The 27,355-nt window shown below is 28.6% G+C and overlaps 2 protein-coding genes and 3 non-coding genes across 5 annotated transcripts; 3 read left to right on the forward strand and 2 right to left on the reverse strand.

Annotated features, from left to right (window-relative positions):
* Positions 1-5,295: 5,295 nt before the first annotated feature.
* TRNAV-AAC (transfer RNA valine (anticodon AAC)) lies at positions 5,296-5,368 on the reverse strand. The gene has a single exon. It is a non-coding gene; the product is annotated as a tRNA-Val (tRNA).
* Positions 5,369-9,115: 3,747 nt separating this feature from the next.
* On the reverse strand, positions 9,116-9,796 carry LOC135961915 (larval/pupal cuticle protein H1C-like). Its single transcript, XM_065513563.1, has 2 exons — positions 9,680-9,796; positions 9,116-9,608 (listed from the first exon to the last, which is right to left on the reverse strand). The coding sequence occupies exons 1-2, from the start codon at positions 9,683-9,685 to the stop codon at positions 9,246-9,248; spliced, it is 369 nt and encodes a 122-aa protein (XP_065369635.1). The 5' UTR covers positions 9,686-9,796; the 3' UTR covers positions 9,116-9,245.
* A 5,729-nt stretch (positions 9,797-15,525) lies between these two features.
* LOC135962252 (larval/pupal cuticle protein H1C-like) lies at positions 15,526-16,092 on the forward strand. The gene is made up of 2 exons (XM_065514075.1): positions 15,526-15,640; positions 15,712-16,092. Exons 1-2 carry the CDS (start codon positions 15,635-15,637, stop codon positions 16,072-16,074), a joined length of 369 nt encoding a protein of 122 aa, XP_065370147.1. The 5' UTR covers positions 15,526-15,634; the 3' UTR covers positions 16,075-16,092.
* Positions 16,093-16,898: 806 nt separating this feature from the next.
* Positions 16,899-16,972, forward strand: TRNAI-AAU (transfer RNA isoleucine (anticodon AAU)). The gene has a single exon. It is a non-coding gene; the product is annotated as a tRNA-Ile (tRNA).
* Positions 16,973-22,647: 5,675 nt separating this feature from the next.
* Positions 22,648-22,721, forward strand: TRNAI-AAU (transfer RNA isoleucine (anticodon AAU)). Its single transcript has one exon. It is a non-coding gene; the product is annotated as a tRNA-Ile (tRNA).
* Positions 22,722-27,355: the final 4,634 nt, after the last annotated feature.

The following is a 27,355-nucleotide window of genomic DNA, read 5'->3' on the forward strand; positions in this document are numbered from 1 at the left end:
TCACCAAAGTGATATTTATGTGGATAGCAAAAACAAACATTTTAAAAATATGTTTTTGTTTTATATAAAAATTCTAAACCGAACAACCGCATCAAAATTCAAGCATTTGTTTGCCTTTAATAACACTGTCCAACAAATTGAGACATTTTGATTGGAACAGATCAGCGACCTTATAATTCTGAAAGGGCATGTTGAGTAGATCATTTTTGTAGAATAAACTTATAGTCCACCTGGTCTGAATTTTTTTTTACAGTGGGTCAAAGTTTTAATTTTTTGATCGAAGGTAGCATTATACTAACTGAAAAAAATGTTATAAGTTAATATCTGGGAGAATTCTTATTGTCAGAGTTATATTGTGGAATTTTATGGGCATCATTTTTGTGGAAGATCTTATTCCCCTATCTCCTATCTTTAGGGGTCAAATTGACCCCTTTTTTGAGAAAATCAAAAAAAATCCTTTCAAAAAGGAAATTTAAGGATTAAAATATTCCACGAAATTTTTTGCCGTAAAATTTCATTGGGGGTCACCAAAGACACAAAACTTTGATCCACTGTAAAAAAAAATCAGACCAGCTGGACTATAAGTTTATTCTACAAAAATGATCTACTCAACATGCCCTTTCAGAATTATAGGGTAGCTAGTCTGTTCCAAAAATGGTGTTGGACAGTGTAATTTGATATGAAAAACAAAAAAAATTTAAAGTGTTTGAAATTTTGTTTTTGCTATCTACTTAAAAACATATTTTTTCTTATTAAAATATTTGAGGGATTCAAACGGTCTGCTATTATGTCGTATTGTCATAATGTCGTACAATTTTGTTTAGTTTAAACAAATTGTTGTTGTGCTGCAAACAAAAAAGTGTTATTTTATGACAAACCAATAAACATGGTTCAAAAAGTCTTATTAGTTTATAACATTTTTGTTTGAAACCCAACAAAAATTTGTTTAAACTAAAAAAATATTGTATGACATTATGACAATACGACCTAATAGGAGACCGTTTGAATCCCCCAGTTGTTAATATTAATAAAACATTGTAACGATTCTTTCATGAGGTGGTTTGTTTATAGGAACGGTGCTACCTATTAATACGGCCGTGCTCGTCGGTGGGGAGGTGAGGTGTGTTCCCATATTAAATAAAAAAAACTAATATATTTGAATCCGTTACATTGACTTTACTTTAGGTAGCTAATTAAATAAATAATTAACAAAGTAGAGAAGGAGAAGCGGTATAAGGTTGATGTGTAGCTTTAGCTGGAATTCGCTACACTGTTCCATAGCCCTCCCTCCATGCTGACAACATTTAGATTCGACTGTCAGCCCAAAAATAAACTATAAAAATAATAAACTACCCTAATTGACACATACCTATACTTCACCTTTCGTAATAAAAATAATTATAATTCAAAATTTCATGTTAGAAACCACAACAAAAGTATAGTTTTTATTTATAATATATAAAAAAAGGTAATATTCAAAAGATTTTAAATAATAAATTAAAAAGATTTTAAACTAAAATCCATTTATTAAAATTTGATCACCATTAATAATTCAATTAGTAGAAAATTTGAAATGAAGATGGATTTTTACAAGTTTATCATATATACATATGTAATAGGAAATTTTAATATGAAACAAGGTGATATTGAAATGTTTGTTGGGTGTGTTTATTTATATACGCAATATTAATATGGTCAGTTTAATTTAAATTTGATAAAAGAATTTAATACTAATAAATGCAGCTTTTGTTATTACTCAAAGTTTCTTTTTTAAAAAAAATGATATCTAAATTAACTTTACATTAATATTACGTATATATAATATAATTATAGTGTATTTTTTATATAAAAAAATGGCTGGTAAAATATAAATAAAAAATTGTCAAAACTTACATTTTTTTTTCAACGTAGTCAGCAGGCGCCGGATGACAGTGGAACGTTAATTATAATTACTCAACCATATAAATATTTAGATAATTTAGTATAAAGTAAAAGTTTAAATGTTTAAAATGTATTTGTTTGTTGGGTTATTTGAGTATAAGTGTCTGAATGTAGGGTGTCCGTGTATAAATGTTAATATATAGATGTGGGAGAGAATTAGAGTATAATATGTATGTAATGAGATAAACTTGTCAACATATATTATTTCTACATCTGAAAATCAATTAGGTGACCATACTTTTAGATTAAATGAAATTTAAAAAAAAAGTTACAATTAAGTAAAAAAATTAAACACGAAAACTAAGTTAATAATCAAATTACGTTATAAACAATCAGAATCGAAGAATAAATCAAATTAAATCATATAATGTAGCTATTTACATTCAGAAGTCGGGTAAATTTATAAAAAAAAAACTAATTTACGAACAAGTTGTTTATAATTTACACCTGGTCACCTCAGATAAAAAAAATCAATAGCTGTGACGATATTATGATCAAGGGTAATAACGATAATTTCAGGTTTGAGAATAATTATAAATTCACGTTGAGATGAAGTACAAATCAGGTGAGAGATGAATCAGGATATCAAAATTCTTGTTATAAACAGGATACGATGATATATATAATTGACCAATTCCAAATTTGAAGAAAAAGTAGTCGACAGGGATGGGACTCCCAAAGTTACCAATACACAAGATGAAGGCTTAAGACCTGTAGACTTTTCTCCGGTAAGTGAATTTGAAGTTGAGTCTTCAACTACGTCCCACAGGGTATTCTCCAAAAAGGCAATTACGAATTTTATAGAAGGATAAAGACAATATTCGAAATCCTAATAAACAAATTTTCTGTCAATAAATTTAGAATTTCGAACAAAAACCTCTATTAATTCCTTACCAAAAATGAAACAAATTCAGCCTTCCGAATTGTAATTAAAATTCCTTCCAAAAAGTAATGTTTTCCTTAGAATCCGTCTCAAAATTTATTTAAAAACAAATTTATCCGTTTATGCAACCTTCCTACTTGAATGTAATTTTCTTTTGATGAAAAATTATGAAAATTTTATTTTTGACAATTTCATTTTAACAAAATTCCAAAGCCAACATTATTAAAATTTACAAAAAATTTCAATAAGAACATTCTACACTCAAACTAAAATGTGTACCAAAATAATGATTTTAAAACTGATAATTTTGACGAATGAAACAAAAAAAATTCCGAAAATTGTCACCCTCACAACATAATGTTTAAAAATCCGTCATAATATGAAACCATTTTTTTAATAAAACAATAAAAACAAATAATTGGTTTTAAGTAGGTATTCAATAGGGTATTCATTCGAGTAATAATCGTTCGATTAATCAAATAATTTCTTACGAATAATTATTCGAACAATTTAAAAAAAAGAATTGCCAAGAATACTTTATTATTATTAATTTTATACGTTTTTTGTTTCTCATGTAAAAAAAAAAATAAAAGTGTATTTACGTCAATTTGCATTTAAGGTGTATATTAAATCGGCAACAAAACATTGCTACTTATTTTTTTTTAATATTTTTTTTAATTGAAAACCAAACATATATTTTTGATCAAAATGCAAAAGTGAAAAATTAATTTCTGATTTTTTATTAAGAATGCCACAATTCCCAAAGTAATTAAAAACATTTTGGGGCATTTAAAAGCAGTGTTGAGATTAGAGAAAATTTTGCATAAATTAAAATTTACATAAATCTACTTCGAAAGTCTCTGGGTTCAATTTTGAAATTATTTTTCTTCTATAGGACTTCGTAAATTGTTGCCTTTGTGAAAAATATAAAGACATTTTTGGGTTTGTGCAGATGATTGTAACGTGATTCTGAATCGATTAATCGATGTTCGCGCAAAATATGTCTCAATTTTGAAGATATTTCGATAAAATTTGGTACAAGGACGAAGCCTATTGAAACTCACTGAAATTGGTCCATTATTTTACCTAGACCCTATACAAATGTCCTCCCGAAATTGGACTTTATAGGTCACTAGCTGTCCCGGCAAACGTTGTTCTGTCATAGCTCACACAAATTTTGAAGACTCCCACTATAATAGTACTCCAGATATGCAGTAATAAATTTTAACTTTGTATGGGAGGTACCATGCCCATTGTTTTTACATAGGTAAATTGTAAATCTAAACCATCCAGAGACCCACTCAAACACACACAACAAATTTCATCGACATCGGCCCAGCCGTTAAGGAGGAGTTCAGTTACTAACACAAGTACAGAATAATTATATATATAAAGATAAGTGTTTAATTTATATAGATATCTGCACAAATTTTGCTCCAAATAACTTTTATATATACGGAATTCATGTCACCAAATTTTATTATGATCAGTCCATAGCTCTCATATAAGTCCTTCTTCCGATAATCATTTTAACGAGCATAAATCTCATAGAAATGTTGTTATACACATAAAACTCAACAAAAGTCACTTTCATATAGACATAAATCACAAGATCTAATTTCATGTCGATCGGGCCATAATTAGTCATAGCTCCCATATAAAGCCACCTTCCGAAAATCATTCACGAAAATAAATTACTGAAATTTTAAAAGAAAAATATTTTTGCTCATTTACTTAGTGTAGGGTCGGGTTTGATCGACCATACTTTCTTACTTGTTTTTTGTTTGTATTTTCTGTGTAACTAAACATTAATGTAAATACTTTTTCCAAAAAAAAAAATCGCAAAAAACTACATTTTTAATTTTCTTTAATTTAAATCCACATACCTTCTGACTGATTTTGAAGTATATATTTCAAAGATATCGGGACATATTTGGAACCGCTATTAGCAAAAATCCAGACTACGGTAGGTAAAAAAGTAGAATTTTAATTTTCAAATGCGAATATCTATTAAAATATAAGAGATAAAATATAGATATAGCACTTCTTCTATATACAAATCGGATCGAGAACAAACAGTTGGCATCGTTTTTAATTATTCATATACCCGAGATACAACACTTTGGAGCATTAAGGCTCTGACTCAATACTTAAACTCAGCTACAATTTCTCTATAGTCGGAGGAAATTTTATTAAATTCGGACTATCCGTTTAGAATTTATAGATTTAATTCCACTTTTTTCATTTCCCCCACTGTGCAATATTAATCCCTTTCCTATAGGCCCTATTTGTTCGCAATGTATATACGGTATAAATATTTATATGATATTTTATAATACATATTTATATTATTACTCTAGTTTTCATTAGTTAATAGACAATAAACAATTTATTTGCATAACTATGTATAATAAGGTGGTAATAAATGAACAAAATAATTTAATTAAAATATAATTTAAAAAAAAGTATCTTGTTTCCGCCCGGGATCGAACCGGGGGCCTTCCGCGTGTTAGGCGGATGTGATAACCACTACACCACGGAAACACATGGAATAACGGCAAGGAAAGTTTTGATTTGTGCTAAACCGTTTATATTTACATTGAAAACTAATGTATCTAATAGTTTTCAAAAGTAAATATGTAATAGATGCACAATCAAAAATGATTAGCCGCAACACAGATAAACGGATTATTTTTATTAAATTCACATACATATGTATAATTTTTTTTTGTATTTGTTGCTGTGGTTTTCTTTTTTTCTTCATTGTTCTCTAATCGATTTGTTGTTGTTGTTGTAGTCTTCTGGCTAAAATTAACAATTATTTTAACATTTTATGTGGTTTATTGAAATACATATACCCAGAATGTTTAATTGCTGCTGTTGCTTTAATTGTTGTTGGTTTATTTGTTTTTTATTTAATACATATTATAATTATGTTTTAAATTTTTGTTATCGTTGCTGCGTTGATGTAATTTAATATATATTAATATATACATTAAATTAAAAATACAATACGTTGATTTATTAAAGATGTTTAGGTTTACAAACATTTTAATTAAAATGTTAATACATAATTACGAAAACCAATACATTTTTGGTTTTAATTTGTCTTGTGGATGCGTGTATGTAGGTACTTCAAAATATGGAAATCTTTGTAAATCAGTGTTAATAAATAATTAATTTGTTCATTGAAATTGATATGATTGTACAATTTTCTTTAACCTTTTAATTTGGCAATTATTAGTCAGTATTAAATTATTGCACTATATTGCAAGATTTCACGGCGAATTCAAAACTATGTAGTGAATTAATAATGTTGATACTTCTAACAATATCTTGCCATTGGCGATCAAATAAAAAATTAAATAACTTGACAAGAATTACTTTGGTTTCAAAGTATAAAAATTGCACACGTTTTTATATTGATTTTGTCATTACGTTTGTATCACATCGAAATATTCATCGCAGACCCACAAAAGTATATATGTATATTCTGGGGCCTTATGAAATTCTAAGACGAAATTCTAAGCTATGTCCGTCCATCTGTAGGTCTGTTGGAAATATGATAGGGCGCAAACGAAATGGTATTGAAAATGAGCAATATCGAGTCATGATTTCATCTAACCCCCATTCAAATGTCCCTCGGAAAAAAGTTTTTTTTTATAAATATGTTGATATGCTGATAAAATTTTGCTCAAATTAGTCATAAGTTCTCTGCAATTATACTGTAAAATATGGCGAAAATCGGGCAACATTTCTATCTATTCCCCATAAAAGGCCCCCCTCAAAATATGACTTGAAGATTTATAACTGTCTTATAATAATTAATATCGTAATGAAATGGGACATAAACAAATTATATATGAACCTTAATCATTCTACCAACTTTTGTGAGGATCGTACTCCCCACACGCAGAGAAAAACTATAATTGGGCATGGTTACTGTAACAATTTAAATAGTGTTACAAGATTTTCAACAATATTATAGTCACAGTAACAATTTACATAATTGTGGTAACCATAATATGGTTAATTTATGATTCACATAATTGTATCAACCATATATATGGTTACAGTAAACAAATATATGTTTGTGGCAACCATATTTATGATGAATAATTTTATCATAATATGTTGTTCTCAGATTATGATAAGCCTTAAGCCGAGAGCACCATAATATAAGTCCTTCATCATATGAATGGTTGTCACAAACATATATTTGTATACTGTAACCATATATATGGTGGATACAATCATGTGAATCGTAAATTAACCATATTATGGTTACAACAATCATATAAATGGTTACTGTGACTATAATATAGTTAAAAAACTTGTAACAATATTGAAATGGTTACAGTAACCATGCCCAACTGCGTGCATATAACCGCTAGATCATAGAAATATTTTATTGTCACATATCGATGGTGGGTATACAAGATTCGACACAGCCGAATATAAAACTCTTACTTGCTTATGTTGAAATAATCTCTGTAATAATATTTTAAATAAAATAATAAAAATATTGTATGAGTTTGTTATGGCATAATTGAAAAAATAAAATACCAAATTTTGTTTGTTTTTGGAATTTTGCCCATATACATTTGTTCCGTGACAGGTAAAATAATATTATGAATGATTTTTAATCATCCTAGTATCTAAAACTGTTGAACATTTTTTAATCTCAGCTTTAAGATTTTAGAATACTTACCCTCAGTAACACGAACTCTGGTTATGTGTTAACTAATAGATATACTGACAGTTTTCATACAAAATACTGTTAAACTACAGTATAACTATTAGTTAGCAGCTAACCAGACTTCGTGTTAATGGGGGTTAGGCTATTAAAATTTTTATTTTGGGGGCAACCCATATTAGTTTGACAAATCGGAGTGTCTCGTCTCTATGTATAATTCTCTATGGTTTCTACTTTAAAGTTTGTCTTGTTAAAATACCTTTCAAAAAATATAAAAACATTATAAGTTCCTTAAGCAACTTTTTTTAAACAGCAAACAGCCTAACTACAAAAGCCTTAAAGTTGATTTTAAGTCCATAAAATTTACTATTATTTTAAATTTCGTACCATGAAACAAATTTCAAATATAATTTAAAATGTTGTTTTATTATTTCAAAAAAAGCTTTTTGTTTTGAACTTTTATAACCATTTAGTTTTTTTAATTTTTTGAAATTTCTTTTTTTACACAGAAAAAACTATTTCTTAAACCGTTTCAATTCAAATATTTATCACATGTTGAACTGGTTTCAATTATTTCATAATTGAATCAAGTATTCATGTGCTCAAAAACAAAACTTTCTGATATTTTCTATTGAATTTTGAGTTTTGAATTTGATAATTTTGACAATTTTCGTTATTGGTTGAACTTTAAATACAAAAATTATTGAATAGATTATTTTCGTAATTGAAAACACATTTTTGTTATTTTTTGTGTTTTCAATTACTATCTATTCAATAATTTTTGTATTTGAAATTCAACCAATAACGAAAATTGTATATTCAAAAAAAACAAAAGTTCTACATATTTTAAAATAAACTCGACTTTAACAAAAATTAACTTTAAAATGTCTGTCATGGGTGAAAGAGTTTAGGGTTTTCGACAAAAAATTAATTTTCTTAAATTTTCCAAATGTCGACTTTATTAAATTGCGTATTTTCTTAGAAATTTCCGTAGCGATTTTTTACATACATACTAAGACAACAGTGTTAAGGCAGGTTAAAAAAAATGTTGATGAAACATTTCTTTTGAAATGCTCTTTTGAAAAATAAATTTAAAAAATTTTTGACCCAAAACAGAATTTTAGAAATATAAAATTTGCTTTTTGAGAAATTTTATGGTTTTTTTTATTAACAGGAATTAGTTTGGACCTCTTGTTTCGTTGTTATTTCTAAAAAAATAAGTATTGCTCTAAATTGAATAATAGAAAGGAATTTGAATTTCAGAATTTTTCATATAAATGAACAAATTATGGCAAAATTTATATGCGAAATAGCTTTAAAAAACTTTACTTTCGTCATCAGGTCAAAATATATATTTGTAGATATCATATCTTAATGAAATACAATTTTACCCTAGATAAAAGGGTTAACAAAGTCCATGAAATATGAAATTAATACTTATTAGTAGCCTAAATCTCCTTGAAATCCACTATTGATATTTAATGCAATAGAACAAACAATTTTATTTTGACCAGAAACTCCAAAAAAAAATTTAAATCTAGGGATTATCAGATTCCCAAGAATCAAAAAGTTCAGAAATTTTAAAATCCAAACTATAATTTAATGCATAAAAAGCTTTTTTATAACTTTTATTTTCGAGTTTATTTTTTCTTAAAATGTTTTCAGTTAAATCAAATTTTAAAAATGCAACAAGTCATCAATATTCATATTCCAATTTCAAAGAGCTTATTTCTTCTTCAACAATGTAGAGTAGACGGTGGCGGGAGCAGCATAAGCAGCAACTGGGCTAGCACTATACACAGCAGGGGCGGCCACATATGAAGCTGGAGCGCTGTAAACAGAGGAGGTATAGGCTGGTGCAGCAGCAGCATAGGTTGTGTATGCGGGAGCAGCAGCTGAGTAGCTGGTATAGGCAGGGGCAACAGCTGCGTGAGTGGTGTATGCGGGAGCGGCAGCGGAGTAGGTAGTATAAGCAGGAGCAGCAGCTGCGTAGGTGGTATAAGCTGGAGCAGCAGCAGTGTAAGTGGCAACTGGAGCTAAAACATGAGCTGAAGCAGCAGCAATGAAAAGAGCCAAGCAGATGATGAACTGAAAAGGATGATTATTTTAATTGTTTAATTAGTTTTATTGCAATTCCTTTAATATTGTAGCAAACTTACTTTCATTTTGAGTTTTGTTTGTTGTAGAAGACTGTTCTTTGCAATGGAGCTGAATGAACTGATATCGTTTACAATTTTCTACATTTCTTTTATAGTGACAAAATATTGGTCAAATATTTAGTTTGTTTCAATAATTCTTGCTCTTGTTATTTCTTTTTAAATTTATTAAAATTACTTCATCACATAAATACTTATGTACATTTGTATATTATGATGTATGTGTGTATATTTTAAAATACAAATACATATCATGACATTCATTTTTAACACCTTTGTTTGTCTGCTTATGTTAGAGGTCTTTAGCTCCGCAAATGAAAAATATATATTTTTTTTAAATTATAACGAGTTTTTCTTATCGCAAACTAAATATTGTATTTCACACAGATCATGTAAAGATGCTATCGATTTATCCGAATATTTATGCTGTTATTTCGTTATTACTAATTTAATTTGCAGTTTCTTTTGAAATTTATAAAAAATTGTTTAAGGACTTTAACACTCGTACATTATTATAAGGAAATTAGATTGAATAAGTTAGATTGCAGTTACTGCATAATGAATATAAAAAGGAAATACTAGGAAAGCATTTCTCCAAATTTAATACACTGCACAGTGGGGCACAATCAAAGTATTTTGGAAATAAATAAATCCAATTTACTTATAATAATCAAATAGTGTTTTTGGCTTAATATAAAAAAGGCGTAACTCGATTTTTTGTTACTTTACAGGAGAAGGAAAAAATTTAATAAAATCCATAAAATTTTTTTTATAAAAAGAGGCAACACATTTTATTTCTCATTTAAAATTAATTTTTTTTATTTTAATGAAGTTATCTAATATAGGCCCTTTTTTCATTGATATTTATGAAAAAAAAACAAGTAAGAGTGCTATATTCGGCTATGCCGAATCTTATATACCCTTCACCTTTGTTGTGGATGCATTATTATTTTTTATAATTAGTATAAATGTATGCACATTGCCCACTTTCAGCGTACAGCATCCTAAATTTATCAAGAACAAAAAAAAACAACAACGCCAAACGAAACAAAACACCAAAAGAAAAAACAAAAACAAAATACGCAAGCCAATGAAACCAACACACATTAAAACATACGTTTAATTGTTTAAAAAACAACAACGCCAAAAGAAACAAAACACAAAAGAAAAACAAAATACGCAAAGCATGCACATCCAAAAACATACGTTTTGTTGCTTTTTTGTCAAAAAAACCAACACACAACCAAACAAACGTTTAGTTGTATAAAAAACAAGAACAACGTCAAAAGAAACAAAACACAGAAAAAACAAAATACGCAAAGCATGCACATCCAAAAACATACGTTTTGTTGCTTTTTTGTCAAAGCATGCAATACATTGTGTTTTTTGATGAAATTTTCAGAGGTTGTCTCGGATTTTTGCTCATATCTCCGTTATTTATGGACGGATTTTGCTGATTTTAAATAGCAAAATTCTCGATAGTATGTCTGACAGAATTGTTGAAGATTTGGATCCCGGAGATATCTGGGGCCTTCAGAAAATTGATTTCAACAGACAGACAGACGGACAGACAGACAGACAGACAGACAGACAGACAGACAGACAGACAGACAGACAGACAGACAGACAGACAGACAGACAGACAGACAGACAGACAGACAGACAGACAGACAGACAGACAGACAGACAGACAGACAGACAGACAGACAGACAGACAGACGGACATGGCTTAATCGACTCCGCTATCTATAAGGATCCAGAATATATATACTTTATAGGGTCGGAAATGAAAAATGTAGAAATTACAAACGGAATGACAAACTTATATATACCCTTCTCACGAAGCTGAAGGGTATAATAAGTTAGGGCTTTTTTAAACCTGAAAATTTGAGCTGAAAATATAATTTTGAAAAATAATATTATTATAATAATTCAGGTTTAAATAATAAAAGGAAATAATTCATGAAATTAAGAGGATTAAATCAGAAGTGAACTGTGAAAAATTATTTCTTATTAAACCAGTTATCAAAAAAGATGGCAATATGCAGGTAAAAACGTTTCAAATCATGTATCTTGTTTTTTTTGGGATTGCTATTTACTGCATATAAAGTGAATCAGGGGGATATCTTTAATCACCGAATTTGATCTATGTGGGAGAGATTCGTGACTGTCAGTTAAGCCTTTTTTGAAATATATTGATCCTGATGAATCATACGCCAAGGCTCGTAGAATATTTACAGTAACATCACCAATACATCTGCTTAAATTTTAAAATTGAGGTTTGAGTACATACATTTCATGAACTTTTATAGTAAGCTATATTTTTACCAGGACGAATCGAAGAGTTTCGTTTACGCATGTTTTCAAAATTTAGAAAATAGTCGTTGTGCAAATGGTGAGCTTGTAGGGGTGCTGGAACTTTTCGTGCCTCATTTATTAATTGCACAAACTGCGATGGCAAATTTATTTGCTTATTTTTCATTTTTCTTTCTATAAGGGAATGGCTTGAGTCACATTCCAGTTGAGTATGTCAACTTATTAAAAATTTTTGTTCAACCGTTATTTGAGTTTCCATACTAAAAGCCAACAATGCATTAGAGAATATTAAATTGCGGTTTTGGTAGATCTTAGATCTTCCACAAGTGTTTAATAACACACTTCGCAAAAACGGAAGATCCTAGACATCCATTTGTTTCATCCCAAACATAATTGTCCAATTCGTGTGTTAAAATATTGTATATTGTGAAATTATGTAGTTTTATAAAATGCAGCACTCGTCTTTAGTTGAGGAATTAATTTTTTCCTAGGTTTAAATATGGAATAGTTTAACCCCTTTAATAATTGCGCAAAAAATGGATAGGACAATTTTATGTTTCCATTTTTTTTCATGAATCACACTCAGCGACATAAAGCTGTTAAATTTCCTGATAGGTGCAAAAATCCGATTCAGAATCGATTTTTTTAGATTTCAAAGATACAGTGGTGGCCATGAATTTAAGACAAAAATTGTTTGCTAAATTCCATGTAATTGTCAATTATTTTTTTAAATATTTCCACAAATATGTATGCATGAGGACTGTTTTAACACACAAGTGTGTTTTATTCGACTGTGTCAATTAATACATATTCACCACGAACACATAAACTTTTTCTACAACTTGACCAAAACATTTTTTTTTTAAATAAACATATTTTCTCACATTTATATCATTATATTTTTATTATTATAAAATATTCGGACCAAATTTCGTATTTTTAGTTCCATTAGTTTCGGTCATATCATGTTATTAACAGCGGATGTTCGCTTTGGTGGGTCAACGTATATCCACATATCTTTGTCCATATATGTTTTACCGATTTTTTCAAACATTTTTCAGAAACTAGAAACATTAATAATAAATTTCATACCCTTAGAGTTCCTTTTATTTTGGCTCTATTGCACTTAAAATTCAGTTGATGAAAAAAATGCAGGTATTTGTCTTAAATTGGTGGCCACCACTGTATATGCAAAATTTTACTATTTGTGTGAAATAAATAGGTGAAACTTGTTGATTTTCTGCATTGTTTTCCAGATATATGTAGATCTATTTATATTAATGCAAATTTTTCAGTTTTTGTAAAATTTTTGCTCCTAACTAAATACTTTTGCAATTGAATTCAAAAGAATCGAAATGTGTACGTCATTGTACTGGATACTTTTCTTTAAATTTAAAAACACTTCCATTCGAAATTAATAAATCTATATCTTCAAATTGAGATCTAATTTCTTCGATGTAACAATGTGCTAAACATGCTACATGAATAAGTTTTGAATAAAATACCTTTAGACTGTTAGCTGGTATAAAAATATATCCAAAAGAAAATTAAATATGCAATAAAATGAAAAAATATGCTGAATATATGCATTTAAAAGAAAAATATGCAAAATATGCGTTTATAACAAAATATACAAAAATATGCAACAACAAATCGATGCCATTTTGTTGCAAATTCTTCGATTCGGAAAGATAAATTGTCAAAAGTGATTTTGAGTTACTGACTACAAACGTGCATTTGCATAGAAATCCTTGCCCTGGTAATGAACTTTAAATTTGTTATCAATATACTTATTTCTGTAATATTTTGGTTCGAAATCGATATTTGTAAGATATTTATGTAGGATAATATGTTTTTCGAAAGTTGTCCTTAAATGTGAGCTATTACCAATTATGGATCGATCTTCACAACATTTGGTACGGCGATTTCTATATATATATATGGGGGATTTCATGTCAAGTGAACCAACTTTTGAAATCGATGTTTTCCGATCGGGATGAAATTTGCACAAAGGTTAATTCTATTGCATAGTAATTCAGATATAATTTTTTAACAACTCTGAGTTAGAAGGGGTCAAAATTGTATATTTTGGCCAAGCAGATGCTTTTTCTCATCCATGTAATTTATTACTTATTGTTCTTAGCCAAATGTGTCCCAAATATTTTAGATAGCTATTTCTGCAATCTTACGAAAAAAAAATAAAAAAAATTTGATATTTTTTTTCCAAAATCAAAAACTTTTTTTGACGATCGGAAGACATCGATTTCAAAAGTTGGTTCACTTGACATGAAATCCCCATATATATATTTATAAGAGATTTATGCGTATTTAAGTGTTTTTCGGAAGTGGTTCTTATATGGGAGCTACGACCAATTATGGAATTTCCTGTGGGTCCTATTGTGCCAACAATAGACCGACGGACATAGCTACATCGTATTAGAATTGTAAAAGGACTCAAAATACTCAATATACCCCCCATCTATTTGGTGGTGGTTATAAAAATGTTTTCGATTTAAAGGAATCCAATTTCAATCCATTTCGACTTTCTTTTCGATCGGGATTGTGGAACAGACCATAAATTCGAAATAAGTTGCACATAAAAAACATACGAACAGCGCATGAATTTACCAATTTAATTTATCAAAATTGTCTCTAAATAAGTTATATTGAATGAAATGTTTTATTAAGTTCTTGTAAATGAAATTTAAATACAATTTTTAAAAAAAAAAAAATTTTTCAAATAATGTTTAATAGTTTATTTGAAATTATAAATAAGTATACTTACATAAGTACATCTCATGTACTTATATGTCAGGGTCTTTGAAATTATATTTTATATGGGGGACTTTTAGAATGCTGTAATTTTTATTATATGATTCCCATATAATTGCCTCTATCTCAGGCCGTTGAAACGCTTCAGTGATACCTTGTTAGAGAGCTTAGTTATAGCTAAAGAAAAATAATAATGAATAAATAATTGTAAATCAGTACAGAATTGCTTATTAAAGAAATCGTCAAATGTAAACTAAAAATTTTAATGGTCCATTTTGGATCCTTAAAATCTTCAAAATGACAAATCTGGCAAAAATGTTTAACCACTTCTTAAACATTTTTTTATAGAATTTTAAACAAACTTTAAAGAAACTCGCTAATTCTACAAACAAGTTCAAATTAAATTGGAAGTAACGAAACAATTATTTGATCGGATTACAACGAATATAATGGAAAGGAAAACAGCGCAAATATCCGGATACATTGATATCATTTCTACATGATCTGCGTAATATGTAGAAGTACTTAAACAATTAATCTATAAAACTTGTTATAATTTAAATAAATATATTTTGTACACATTTCGGAGGTAAAGATCTCCAATATTAGCAAACAAACAAAAGTGTTAAAAATAAATGTCATTCATTATATTTACTTGTATTATTAAATACACAAACAAATGTATTTTAATTGACGAAAAAAGAAATAACCAACAAACAAGGGCAACAGAAACTAACAAGAATTATTGAAACAAACAAAATGTTTGACCAATATTTTGTCACTATAAAAGAAATGTAGAAAATTGTAAGCGATATCAGTTCATTCAGCTCCATTGCAAAGAACAGTCTTCTACAACAAACAAAACTCAAAATGAAAGTAAGTTTGCTAAACTATTAAAGGAATTCCAATAAAACTAATTAAATAATTAAAATAATCATCCTTTTCAGTTCATCATCTGCTTGACTCTTTTCATTGCCGCTGCTTCAGCCCATGTTTTAGCTCCAGTTGCCACTTACACTGCTGCTGCTCCAGCTTATACCACCTACGCAGCTGCTGCTCCTGCTTATACTACCTACTCCGCTGCCGCTCCCGCATACACCACTCACGCAGCTGTTGTCCCTGCCTATACTAGCTACTCCGCTGCCGCTCCCGCATACACCACCTATGCTGCTGCTGCACCAGCCTATACATCCTCTGTTTATAGCGCTCCAGCTTCATATGTGGCCGCCCCTGCTGTGTATAGTGCTAGCCCAGTTGCTGCTTATGCTGCTCCCGCCACCGTCTACTCTACATTGTTGAAGAAGAAATAAGCTCTTTGAAATTGAAATATGAATGACCAATAAATTGTTACAATTTTTAAATTTGATTTAACCGAAAACATTTTAAGAAAAAATAAACTCTGCATTAAATTACAGTTTGGATTTTAAAATTTCTGAATTTTTTGATTCTTGGGAATCTGACAATTTTATAGTTCTTTCCTGAAATATGTACATAATTGGGCTTTTTCGATTTTTAGTGCTAGGTTTAAATTCAAATACTGAATTTGTTTGAGTTTTTTGTTAAAATACCAATATTTTTTTAAAAATTAGAAAAATTCCAATAAAAAATAGTTTTCGTATTAAATATAAAAATTGTCTGAATCTTTTATAATTTGATTAAAAAAAAATCATAATATTTAGCAAATCCCAAATTTTTTTCACAACATTTTTTAAAAGATATTAAAACAAAAATTGAGAATTAAAAATACAAATTTTTACGGTTTTACCTATTTTGCGTGGACATCAATTCGAAATAGTGAAATTGATGCTATTTTAAGTATTAATTTCATAAATCGTGGACTCTGTTAACGCTTTTATTATCTGGGGCTAAATCTGTTAGACTACAAAAACACTTAAAAATATTATACATAAAAAATTGATTTAATCATACATATTTTGACCTGGTGTCGAGAATACAATTTTTTAAAGCAATTTCGCATATAAATTTGATTACCATTTTTTAATTTATATGACAAATTCTAAAATTCAAATTTTGTTCTGTTATTAGATTTATTAGAAATGATAGATAACTAAAACAAGGGAACCAAAATTCTAGCTGTTGGCATTCGGAAAATAATTCTGAAATTTGTTCATGTGGCCCATTAGCTCAGTTGGTTAGAGCGTCGTGCTAATAACGCGAAGGTCGCGGGTTCGATCCCCTCATGGGCCAAGTTTTTTTTTTAATATTAAAGTTTGAAAGAGTGTTTCAAATGTTCCTATCTAATAATTTTTTAACATGTGTTAATAATGCCAAACGCTTTCTGTATCATTATCTTAATGTAGGGTCTTCATACTAATTACTAGGGGCGGGTTTTTATGCATTTATTATTGAAAAATATGCGCTTCAAAAATTCAAAATATGACCTAAAAAATTAAAAAATATGATCTTATATTTTCATGCAGAAACATAAAATAATTAACTATGGATCGCGCAATGTCCAAAAAATACTCATCAGAGGTCCCAGTCGTTAGGACTCTTTAAATTATACAAAAATTAAATAGTTAATGTTTTAAAATTAGAATGGTTCTTATGAGATAACGATGGGTATATTAATTCTAATATCATGGGATGAATACTATTTTAAAACCATTGGCCCATAATCATAGTCAAACACTAAAGTCGGTTCTTTTTAATAACAACTTTAAATTAAAAACCCGCTTTATATTATTTCCCAACTATAGTCAAAATTAAAGTATGTTTTAAATTGAACCGACTTTAACTGGGTGCCACCTCAAATGTAGAAAATGTTTCCATACAATATACAACAAAATACAGACAAGTGGCACCGCTGAACAGCTGACATAGAAAATTAAAACAAAAACCAAAAAAGGTAAACAATAAAAGTAATAGGGACAACTAAAGAAAAAAAGTTTTTTGTGGTGGAAAAATGGAAAAGATATCATATAATAATAATATCATATTTAGAATATTTTGGTACTAATTTTATTGATAACTGTTCAATAATTGCAAAATCTCTGCCAAATTCTTGTAACTTAATTTTTTTCTTGTAACTAAACTGTTTTACATGGCGAAGAACAGCTGATGCTGTTGTTATGTAAATGAGTTAATAACAGCTTCAGCTTGTTTTATATTTACAGTCGACTTTAACGTCAAAAATAAACTTTAACTTGTCTATGGTAGACCTAAAGTCCACTCTTAAGTAAAGACGACTTTATTTCTATTAAAATATACTTTATTTCTGACTATGATTATGGGCCATTGTCTTTAAAGCCGGAATCATGTGACTTGCCTTTTAAAATCATCAAAAAACTTAATTAAATGAAGTCGCAGTCATTTATGGCATGTGATAATGACTGTGACTTAATTTAATTATGTTTGGAGGATCTTTCGTTAACGAAATCTCTTATAACTCGAAATTGCAATGATAACATATATGATTTTTTTTGATAAATTTAATGAATTTTTGGTATTTTAAAAAACTCTTAACTTTTAAGCTAAATATTTTGAAATTGTAATTTTCAATTGCTGATAGAGAAGTTAAAAAGACATACAGTTAGTTTCTCGATGTCGAAAGAAGTTAGTCGACAAAGTTTGGTGATATTTCTATGAGAAATTCAACAAAAAACTTCATGTCGAAACAATTTATTGCCCATTGACGACAAAAAATAATATTTTTATTAAAAAATTGGGATAATATGCATATAAATATGCGTTTTCAAGTAAAATATAAGAAAATATGCATTATCAACAAAATATACACCAAAATACGTGATTCGGATATATAATTAGTCAACAATGTATTTGGACGTTCGATAAAAAACATACATTTGCATATAAATCCGCCCCCTAACTAATTTCATTTGTGAAATGGAATAACACAACAATATTCTTTAAAGATCAATGATTTGAAGGTGGAATTATCAAACGCAAACATAAGTTTAGTCTTTAGAATACAATCAATTTTTTCCAAAAGATTTTAAGTTGCATTTATAAGGTGTTTCAATAATCTTTGTTAAAAATATGATTTTGTATTGCTAAACTGAACCGTATTTTTATTAAAAACTTGGATAATCTACATATGGGCAATTCCAAGAATATGTCAACCACGACTGAAAAAATAAAAACTCTTGAAACTTTTCTCAAGATGATTTGAAACACTTAAATTTTACTATATTAATGTATTTATATAAAATATATTATTTATTCGTTTTGTAGATTTTGTATACATACATATATTTACAGAATACATATATCGTTACCTTAATAGAGAAAAAACTTAACTCGTTTTTTTTTTTTTTGTAAGCCCAGATTTTAGTTTATTTCGATAAATGGTCTGCTCATATATTATATTTAGCTAACTTAAAAAAAACACGAGTTAGGGCCTTTCTATATTAAGGTAACGGTATATTTTATTACTATAAAAAAATTCTATAGCACCTTCCACATAAAGTAAATATAAAAATTCGTATACCTGAAAATTATAACATCAAGAATCTTTAAACTTTGTACGATTGTTATACATGTTGGCATTTATGCTAAAATTGGTGGTAGTGGTAACTTCCTTAAAACTATGATATCCTGAGCCTGCAAACATTTAAATATAAATCTTTAGACGAAAAACGAACAAGCAATATTGGGCGTGATTGAAACTTTGTAAGAATTACTGTGCTATCCATATGAACATTAGCAAAAAAAATGGGAAAACTAGCAATAATGAATACAAAATAAAAAGTTATTATCGAATATCTTGCGAACTGTAATAGTGAGTACTTTAAAACTGTAAACGATTTATTTTGTTACAATTGGTATTGGATTAGTGGGACAGTCACCACCCATACATAGTTAATAGTTATTCTCTAATATTTGGATAACTATAATTTAACTTTAAACATTGCACAAATCAATTTAATTTCACTGGGCGAAATCGTCACAAGGGGAAAATCCTCTCCCATACAAAGTACAGTGAGGCCTCACTCAAAATTAAATAAAAAAGCGACATTGTGTTCACAAACTTGCAGCAGGAGAAAAATATGTAGCTGATTATATAGCTGCTACAATGTTCGTGGAAAAATTAAATGAATTCATATCAATGAAAAAACTCACCAATGAGATAATGGAGATTAAACAGACATTTTTTGAAATTGTTTACCTGAGAGCAGTTTGCCTTAATGCTGAAAACGTTATTGTGAATGTTTGTCCACCAAATTGGACGATATTGATCCAACTGATGGATCAGGGTGCAATATAGAGCCGTAAATGTCATTATCGAAAAACTGTATGTATTAAAAAACTACTTAAAATTGGTACTCAATTAACCGAGAAAATTGATTATCCAGAATTCTCCCGGTCCCGACCATTACGGATAATCGAGGTCTCACTGTAAATAGTTATTTTCGAATATCCATAGGACTATAATCACGAAAGTCATCAATCAAACTACGTCTGATTAGGAGGGGCGTGTTATATTCCATATACCTTAAGCCTTGCTAAGTTAAACATTGAGTAGTTATTATTGAATATTTGGAGAACTAATACACTTCAAGCCTCTAAACTTGGCATAAGTTATTTTGTTATCATTGTACATATGTTAAATCAAAATGGGTGGGATCAGAACAGTGGGTGTGGCACCTCCCATAATAATTAATTAGTTATTTTAGAATATCTTAATTTGTGTGATGCCGGTGTCTGCTTCTGCGACACCGTCATAGTGATAGTGAGCTTGGTCCCGCCCATAGTAAATATTTATTATCCTGTATAACAACATGCATGATCGCTCACAAACAAAGCTAATATTCATTGAAGAATATTTTGGAAACTATTTGAATCAGAATTTTCCAACTTTGTTTAAATTGTTGCCAATATCCGTTTTTTGACGAAAAAAATAAAACAGTTGGCGTGACCCCACCCATATAAAGTAAACAATGTGGCAGAATAATGATGAACTATAATAGTTTAATATTCAATACTTAGCATGTGTTATCATGTTACTATTGTACTAGAGTATCCAAAACCGAAAACTGGTCAACCGGTTTTTTCATATTTGTAAACTTCACCGGTTTCGGTTTTTTTAACTTTTCGGTTTTTTGACAAACCGATTTTTGTAAGACGGTTAACCGGTTTTAATGAAATATATATTTTCTAAAGCTCATTTAAACATTTTTATGAAAAACTTTGCTAATATCTTTATAAATATTGATTAATTTTATAGAAAATTATAGCATTTGACAATATTTCGTAAAATAAATGACAAAGATAGAGCATTAAGAATTCAAAAATGTTAAATTTCCGAAGATTAGTACACATTTCCTATTAGCGTCCACAAATATAAATAAATTTAAAGAGACCTTTTTCATATTAAATAAAAATTTAATATAAACCAGTTAACCGGTTTTTTTGAAGACAAAAACCGAAACCGTTTAACCGAATTTTTTAAAAGACAATAATCAAAGCCGGTTTTTTCAAAAACACACTTTTTTGGTTAAACCGTAGACCGGTTTTTTAAATTTTACGGCTTTTTGGACATTATGTTTAGTTTTAAAAAGTGTAGACACAATGGAAAAAGAATATAGTGATAAAATTGAGCATAAATATCTAGAAAATCCGACTTAGTCGTGTTAAAAGAAACCCAAAATCTGAAATTTTACATCTCGGCAGCTCGAGGTTGTGTGGTCTTTAAATATGAATACGTAAAATTGAACAAAAATATTAATTTGGCAGGCAATCCGCAGCTGCTGTTAGAAGACTCAAGATATAAAAAGATAGTTTGGAAAAGCGATTGTTGTCATTTATAAGACATCACACATCTGATACAAAGTTTTAGTCAAGTTGTCATTACTCAAATACAACTATGATGGTATAATGAAAATAATATGGTATAATGAGAATAATATTGATGTTATAGCAAAACACATCAATTAAACAAATTGCCCAAATCTTCGTCCAATCGAGATATATTGGAGAATTGTTAAACGTATATTGAAAAAGAGTGCAGGTACAGTAAATAACCAGATAAAATAAATATGCTGGAATAACGGTAGAAGTGGGAAGTAAAGTTGTGCAGCTATTAATAGGAGGCATAAAAAGAAAGGCCAGAAAATGTATTCGAAATAAAGACACATAAACCTGCAGTTATATTTTGTACTTGTAGTATGTCCTAACTTATAGAGCCAATGAACACATCTCCATGGATTGTATCCGTTGCATTTACTTAATAATAATATAAGTCGTTAATTTTGTATATATGTTTTTAAAATGTCTTTACAAATTGTAATAAATATTGCATTGGTATAGATATTCTTCTATTAACTGTCCGCTCAAAAACAGTGGAGCAGATTTTATTCATCTGAATAAAAATTATACTAAAATTTATTTATTCAAAATTAATTGTTCAACTGTTAATTAAAGAACTTATTTTGAAAATATGGCAAACATGAAAAAATGGTCTGTTTTTTTGAAAACTGAAAATCAGTCAACTTTGGAGGGCTATATCTTCTGAACAAAAAATCTGATTGTATTAAGAGTGGTTTTTAAATTTTTATTCGGTAGTCCAGATAATTTGATTATCCGGATTATCAAGGTTTTACTGTAATTTGTATTATTATCACTGTTTGTCTATAATACAAAATCAAATTGATTGTACCAACGTATTTTTGCATGAACATTTAAATACATACTTGACAATTTTTGGATTTACACTACAATAGTTTTTGAAATATTGATTTGTGTTAATACAAAGTATTGTAGTGTAAAACCTCTTTATCAAACATTTAGTGGAAGTGGTGAACATTATTTTCACCACACTTTTAAAAACATTCTATGAAAATATATAAAATATTTTTCATAAAATTTGTAAATAAACACTTTTTGCCACAAAGTAGACATATGGCCCATTAGCTCAGTTGGTTAGAGCGTCGTGCTAATAACGCGAAGGCCGCGGGTTCGATCCCCCCATGGGCCAAGTATATTTTTTTTATAATTTTATTATATTTGAAATTATTTATTTATTTTATTTAATTGCATATCATATAATTTTGTTAGCATAGAAAATCGATTAAATGTACGTACTATTACATACGACATTAATTGCATTTTTAAACCAAGACCTACAATTAAATTACTCGTAATAACAGCCTACATTAACCTTTTAATTTGTGGTTCGTTTTCTCTGCAATAAAATTTCATCGCAAATTTTTCCATTATTTTCATTTAATTTATGGTTTGAATAAAAATGTGATAAAAATCACACTGTTTTCAATTAATTTCAGACAACAACAAAATAAATATAATATTTTATGTGAACAACAAAAACAATAACAACAACATGCTCAACAAAACTTTTACAAATCAATCAGTTAAAATAATTACTATTGTAATTTATATTTATACATATGAACATTTTTTCATTTTCATTGTTATTTTTGTTTTATGTAATTTATTTATTTTTTATGAATTTAATGTATCTATGCATCCATTCATCCAATACATAGATATTCAAACACATACAATATTTATATATTCATACAATCAAGCAAACGGGTAATTCATCACTTGTTTCCGACCATTGAGAATAACTTCCATTTTAAACAAATTGCATTCATAAATCTTGCAGTTTATAAACATAAACTATTCCATATCGCTGAATTAAAAAATAAACACACACACAGTCACACAAACCCCCAATGCAGATACAGATACACGAACGCTCACAATTATCTCAATTGTGTCATATAGTCAATCTGTAATACACATTATAAACTATCTATCTATTGATAATTTAAGTGCATTAAATTTCACATTAGATTGCTCCCAGTTTGTATGGGGAAGAATCTACTTATTCAAATTTGTTAAAACGAACTACCGTGGACCGAGTATAGTGTTTGGATATATGTTTCGAAGAAATATATATACTTTTTCCTTTTAACTCCTACTAGGAGTATAATGTCGTAACAAGATAACTCCAATATAATCGATCTGATGCACGACAAGTGTTTATAAAAAACCGACTTTTTAAAAAACCGGTTTGTCGGTTAACCGAAAATTAGCCTTTTTTAAAAAACCGGTTTTTCGGTTAACCGACATCGAAAAAACCGGTTAAACCGGTTAACCATCATATACATATATGTAGAAAACATAAAATGTCCAATAAAGTATATACAGTTTTAAAATCTGTAGTTTTTAGCAGTCAGGAATGGTTAATATTAAATAACTATGAATATACAAAAGTGCATTTTATTTTGTAAAAATTTCTAAATTATCAAATGGAATATTTGATTTATTTATTCATTAAATTTCAACCAAAAAATGTAAATCAATTTTTAATTAAATATTTGATCATTTTGAAATTTATTATCACCTCGACTTTCTGATATGAAACAGAAAATGTTACAAGTCCCAAAAAAGGACCTATAAGATACAAACGCACTTCTACTCAGCTGTGCTTATTTGTCATTATAAATCGTACCAAATATGTAAGTAATAAAACTCCATTATCAGATTTCATATTTAAAATTATGGATTTTAAACGTTTTTTGTCTCTCCTGTAATACTTCTGAAAAGGACTTTGTACACTAAGCTAACAAAATTATTAATAAAATAAAATTTTAAGAACAAAACACACTAATGAATTCAAATTGATTGAAAGAAGGTATGCACATCAAATTCAACTTAACGTTTGGTAAAATCATCACTATTATTACATCATTATTAAGATTTGGCTTAACTTCTAGAATTATGCGGCATTTAATTTTTAATAGTTTCATTATGTGCAATTTATTCTGAAAAAGTTTTCAAGTAAACTCATCGTCCTCTACTATTTAGAATCATTGTAATTCTTAAAAATATCAATCTAAATAGGTTTGTATTGTAAATCAGCAGTTTTGGTTTCAAATCAGACCAATAATGTGTATACAATGAATATTAAAAATGCACAAAAACGTGAGATTTATCAATTTTAGTCCCAAATTTTAAAAACCGGTTAACCGAGTGATAAAAACCGGATAAACCGGTTAACCGAAAATCAACATTTTAAATTAACCGGTTCGTAAAAAACCGAGATTTCGAAGAAAACCCGGTTTTTCGGTTAACCGGTTTATAAACACTATGCACGACGTTTTATTTCATTCCAACGTAGCACAGTGGTTTAGAAAAGGTTTTTTTTGGAAATAATTCGGTGCATCGGGAACTATTGGAGATATTGTTACCAAATTTCACATGTTTTTTTTTTAATTTAATCGATATTTTTATGGTTTTTTAGATGTGGCGGCCTACGGTGGGTCGAAATTTGTCATTCCGTTTGTAATTTCTACATTTAAAGTAGTATATATTCTGGATCCTTATAGATAGCGGAGTCGATTAAGCCATGTCCGTATATCTGTATGTTTGTCTGTCCGTCTGTCTATCTGTTGAAATCAACTTTCCGAAGCCCCCAAATAACTTACATATACGATACATACATCAATATCTCCGGAATTCTTCCGGCTCGGTTGCTATTTTTTCACCAAAAGTTTTTTTTGCTAAATATTAAAAAAACCAAAAAAAAAATTAAATTTAAAAAAAAAAAATTTTTTCTTGTTTTTTTAATACACATTGGCGATAAAATTCTAAATAAAATAAAAAACTGCTAACAGTTATATTGTCCCTATAAAAATTAAACACAAATTGCATTATTTTTAATTTTTTTCCCAAAAAGGCCGATATATTTTGTAGAAAAATATTTTCTTCGGAACTATATACAATTTTTATTTAATCCGAAGAAGAATTCGAGTAAAAAATTCTAAAAAGGCAAAGCACCGATCCTCAAAAAATACCTACAAAGTTGTTTTACTATCACACGGTAAATAACATCACAGCAGGCACTTTCCTAAAAAAAAACTCAGTTTTAGGAACACATTTTCCGCGGTTTAGGAATTTTGATATTTCGAAATAAAAAAATGTCAAAAATTATAATGTCGTTAATTTAAGGACATTTGAGTCTATATTATTGTCAAGATATCTTTAACCTTTAACCCTCCGTTAGTTGCAACTGATCTGGTTGATACAGCCAAACAATTTGTTATTGTAAATTTTTTTAAACATCCTAAGTTTTAAGCTATTTTTTGATAAAAATATATTTTTACTGCAATTTTATTTAGATTATTCTTTTAAATATTTGGAATTTAATATTGTTTTTATGATTTCGAAATAAAAAGCGAAGATATTATTTTCAAACGCGCCTTTCTTTTGTTGATATCAATTTGATACATTGCGACTAGTCTCGATTGAAAATGATTGCGACTAACGGAGGGTTAAAAGTTTACATTAATTCAAATTTTATATTTTCTTCATGGAAAATCACAGTTTTTAAAATTGTTTAAGTTTTTAATGTAAATGAAAAAATTTATAAAATTATATAATTTTACCAAACTATCAATCTTCAAGTCCTAAGGTTTTCAACAATATGAAATACTTATATAAAAAGTCTATGAAAGTGAGGTACAGAGGTGATCTCCATTCCACAGACTGCTCTACTATCAATCTCAGGCTATTTACATGGTCGACACAGGATTTGTGGGCGCGGAAACCATCTTGTTCCTTTCTAAGCTCAGAAAGAAGAGCATTCGATAGCCTTTTGTTAAGTATGTGTGCAATCACCTTATTAATCATATTTAAAAGTGTAATCTCTCTCCAGTTTTTTACGTTCTGTGAGGACCCCATTTTTAGGCAAATTTATGATTAAGCCTTCAGCAATTCGAAAAAATACACTTTCAAAATATGTATTAAAGTCATATATAAGAAGATAAGGAAAGGAAATGGTTCAGACTATCAAATAATCAGAATTTGATACAATATATAAACCAAAATAAAACAATTTTGCAAATTTAAAGCTGGCTAGGATTTTACTAAAGCACTTTTCTGAAAACCAGACTTTTTTAATAACGTGACCAACATTTATTTACTACTAGCTGACCTGATTCACTTCACAACACCAATTAGAAGGAAGAGTGACTTCTCACTCATTTACTCGTTGTAATTGTATCATAAAAATAAAGACAAATCACCATTGTGAAAGCTTAATTTCATATATTAAGAGGTAGAAAGGTATCACTAAAGTCACATTTTATAGATTCAAACTCATTTAGGGCAATGTGTGCTTAATTTCATGTTCATTATTATAAAATAATCAAAAAGTACCAATTTTCGTTCACTCAGAACCATAAATGCTAATTTTAATATTTTTAGGTTCATTATTATAAAATATCCCAAAAGTACCTGTAAGTCCCTTCATTGTAAATTTTAACTCAGTCAGGATCATGTGTGTCTAATTTCCTGATTCTAGCTTTATTATTATAGAAAAATCAAAAAGTACCATTTAAAGAACGGAAAAGTACTATTAGTTCTCCCTTTTTCGTACCTTACTACTATTAAGCCCTTTCCTTTATTCATTCTTTATTCAGAAACATATCGTCCAAATATTATGTATAAGTTAAGAGTAAGTTAAATAGTTTAAAAAGTGCCATTAAGGGAAAACGTACCAATTTGCCCTCTTGAACATCCATCAAGTTTAAAATGTCAAAGTACTCCATTTTGGCAAATTTTTTTGTAACAAATATATGT

The sequence above is a fragment of the Calliphora vicina genome, chromosome 5 (genome assembly GCF_958450345.1).
Source record: "Calliphora vicina chromosome 5, idCalVici1.1, whole genome shotgun sequence".
NCBI lineage: Eukaryota > Metazoa > Arthropoda > Insecta > Diptera > Calliphoridae > Calliphora > Calliphora vicina.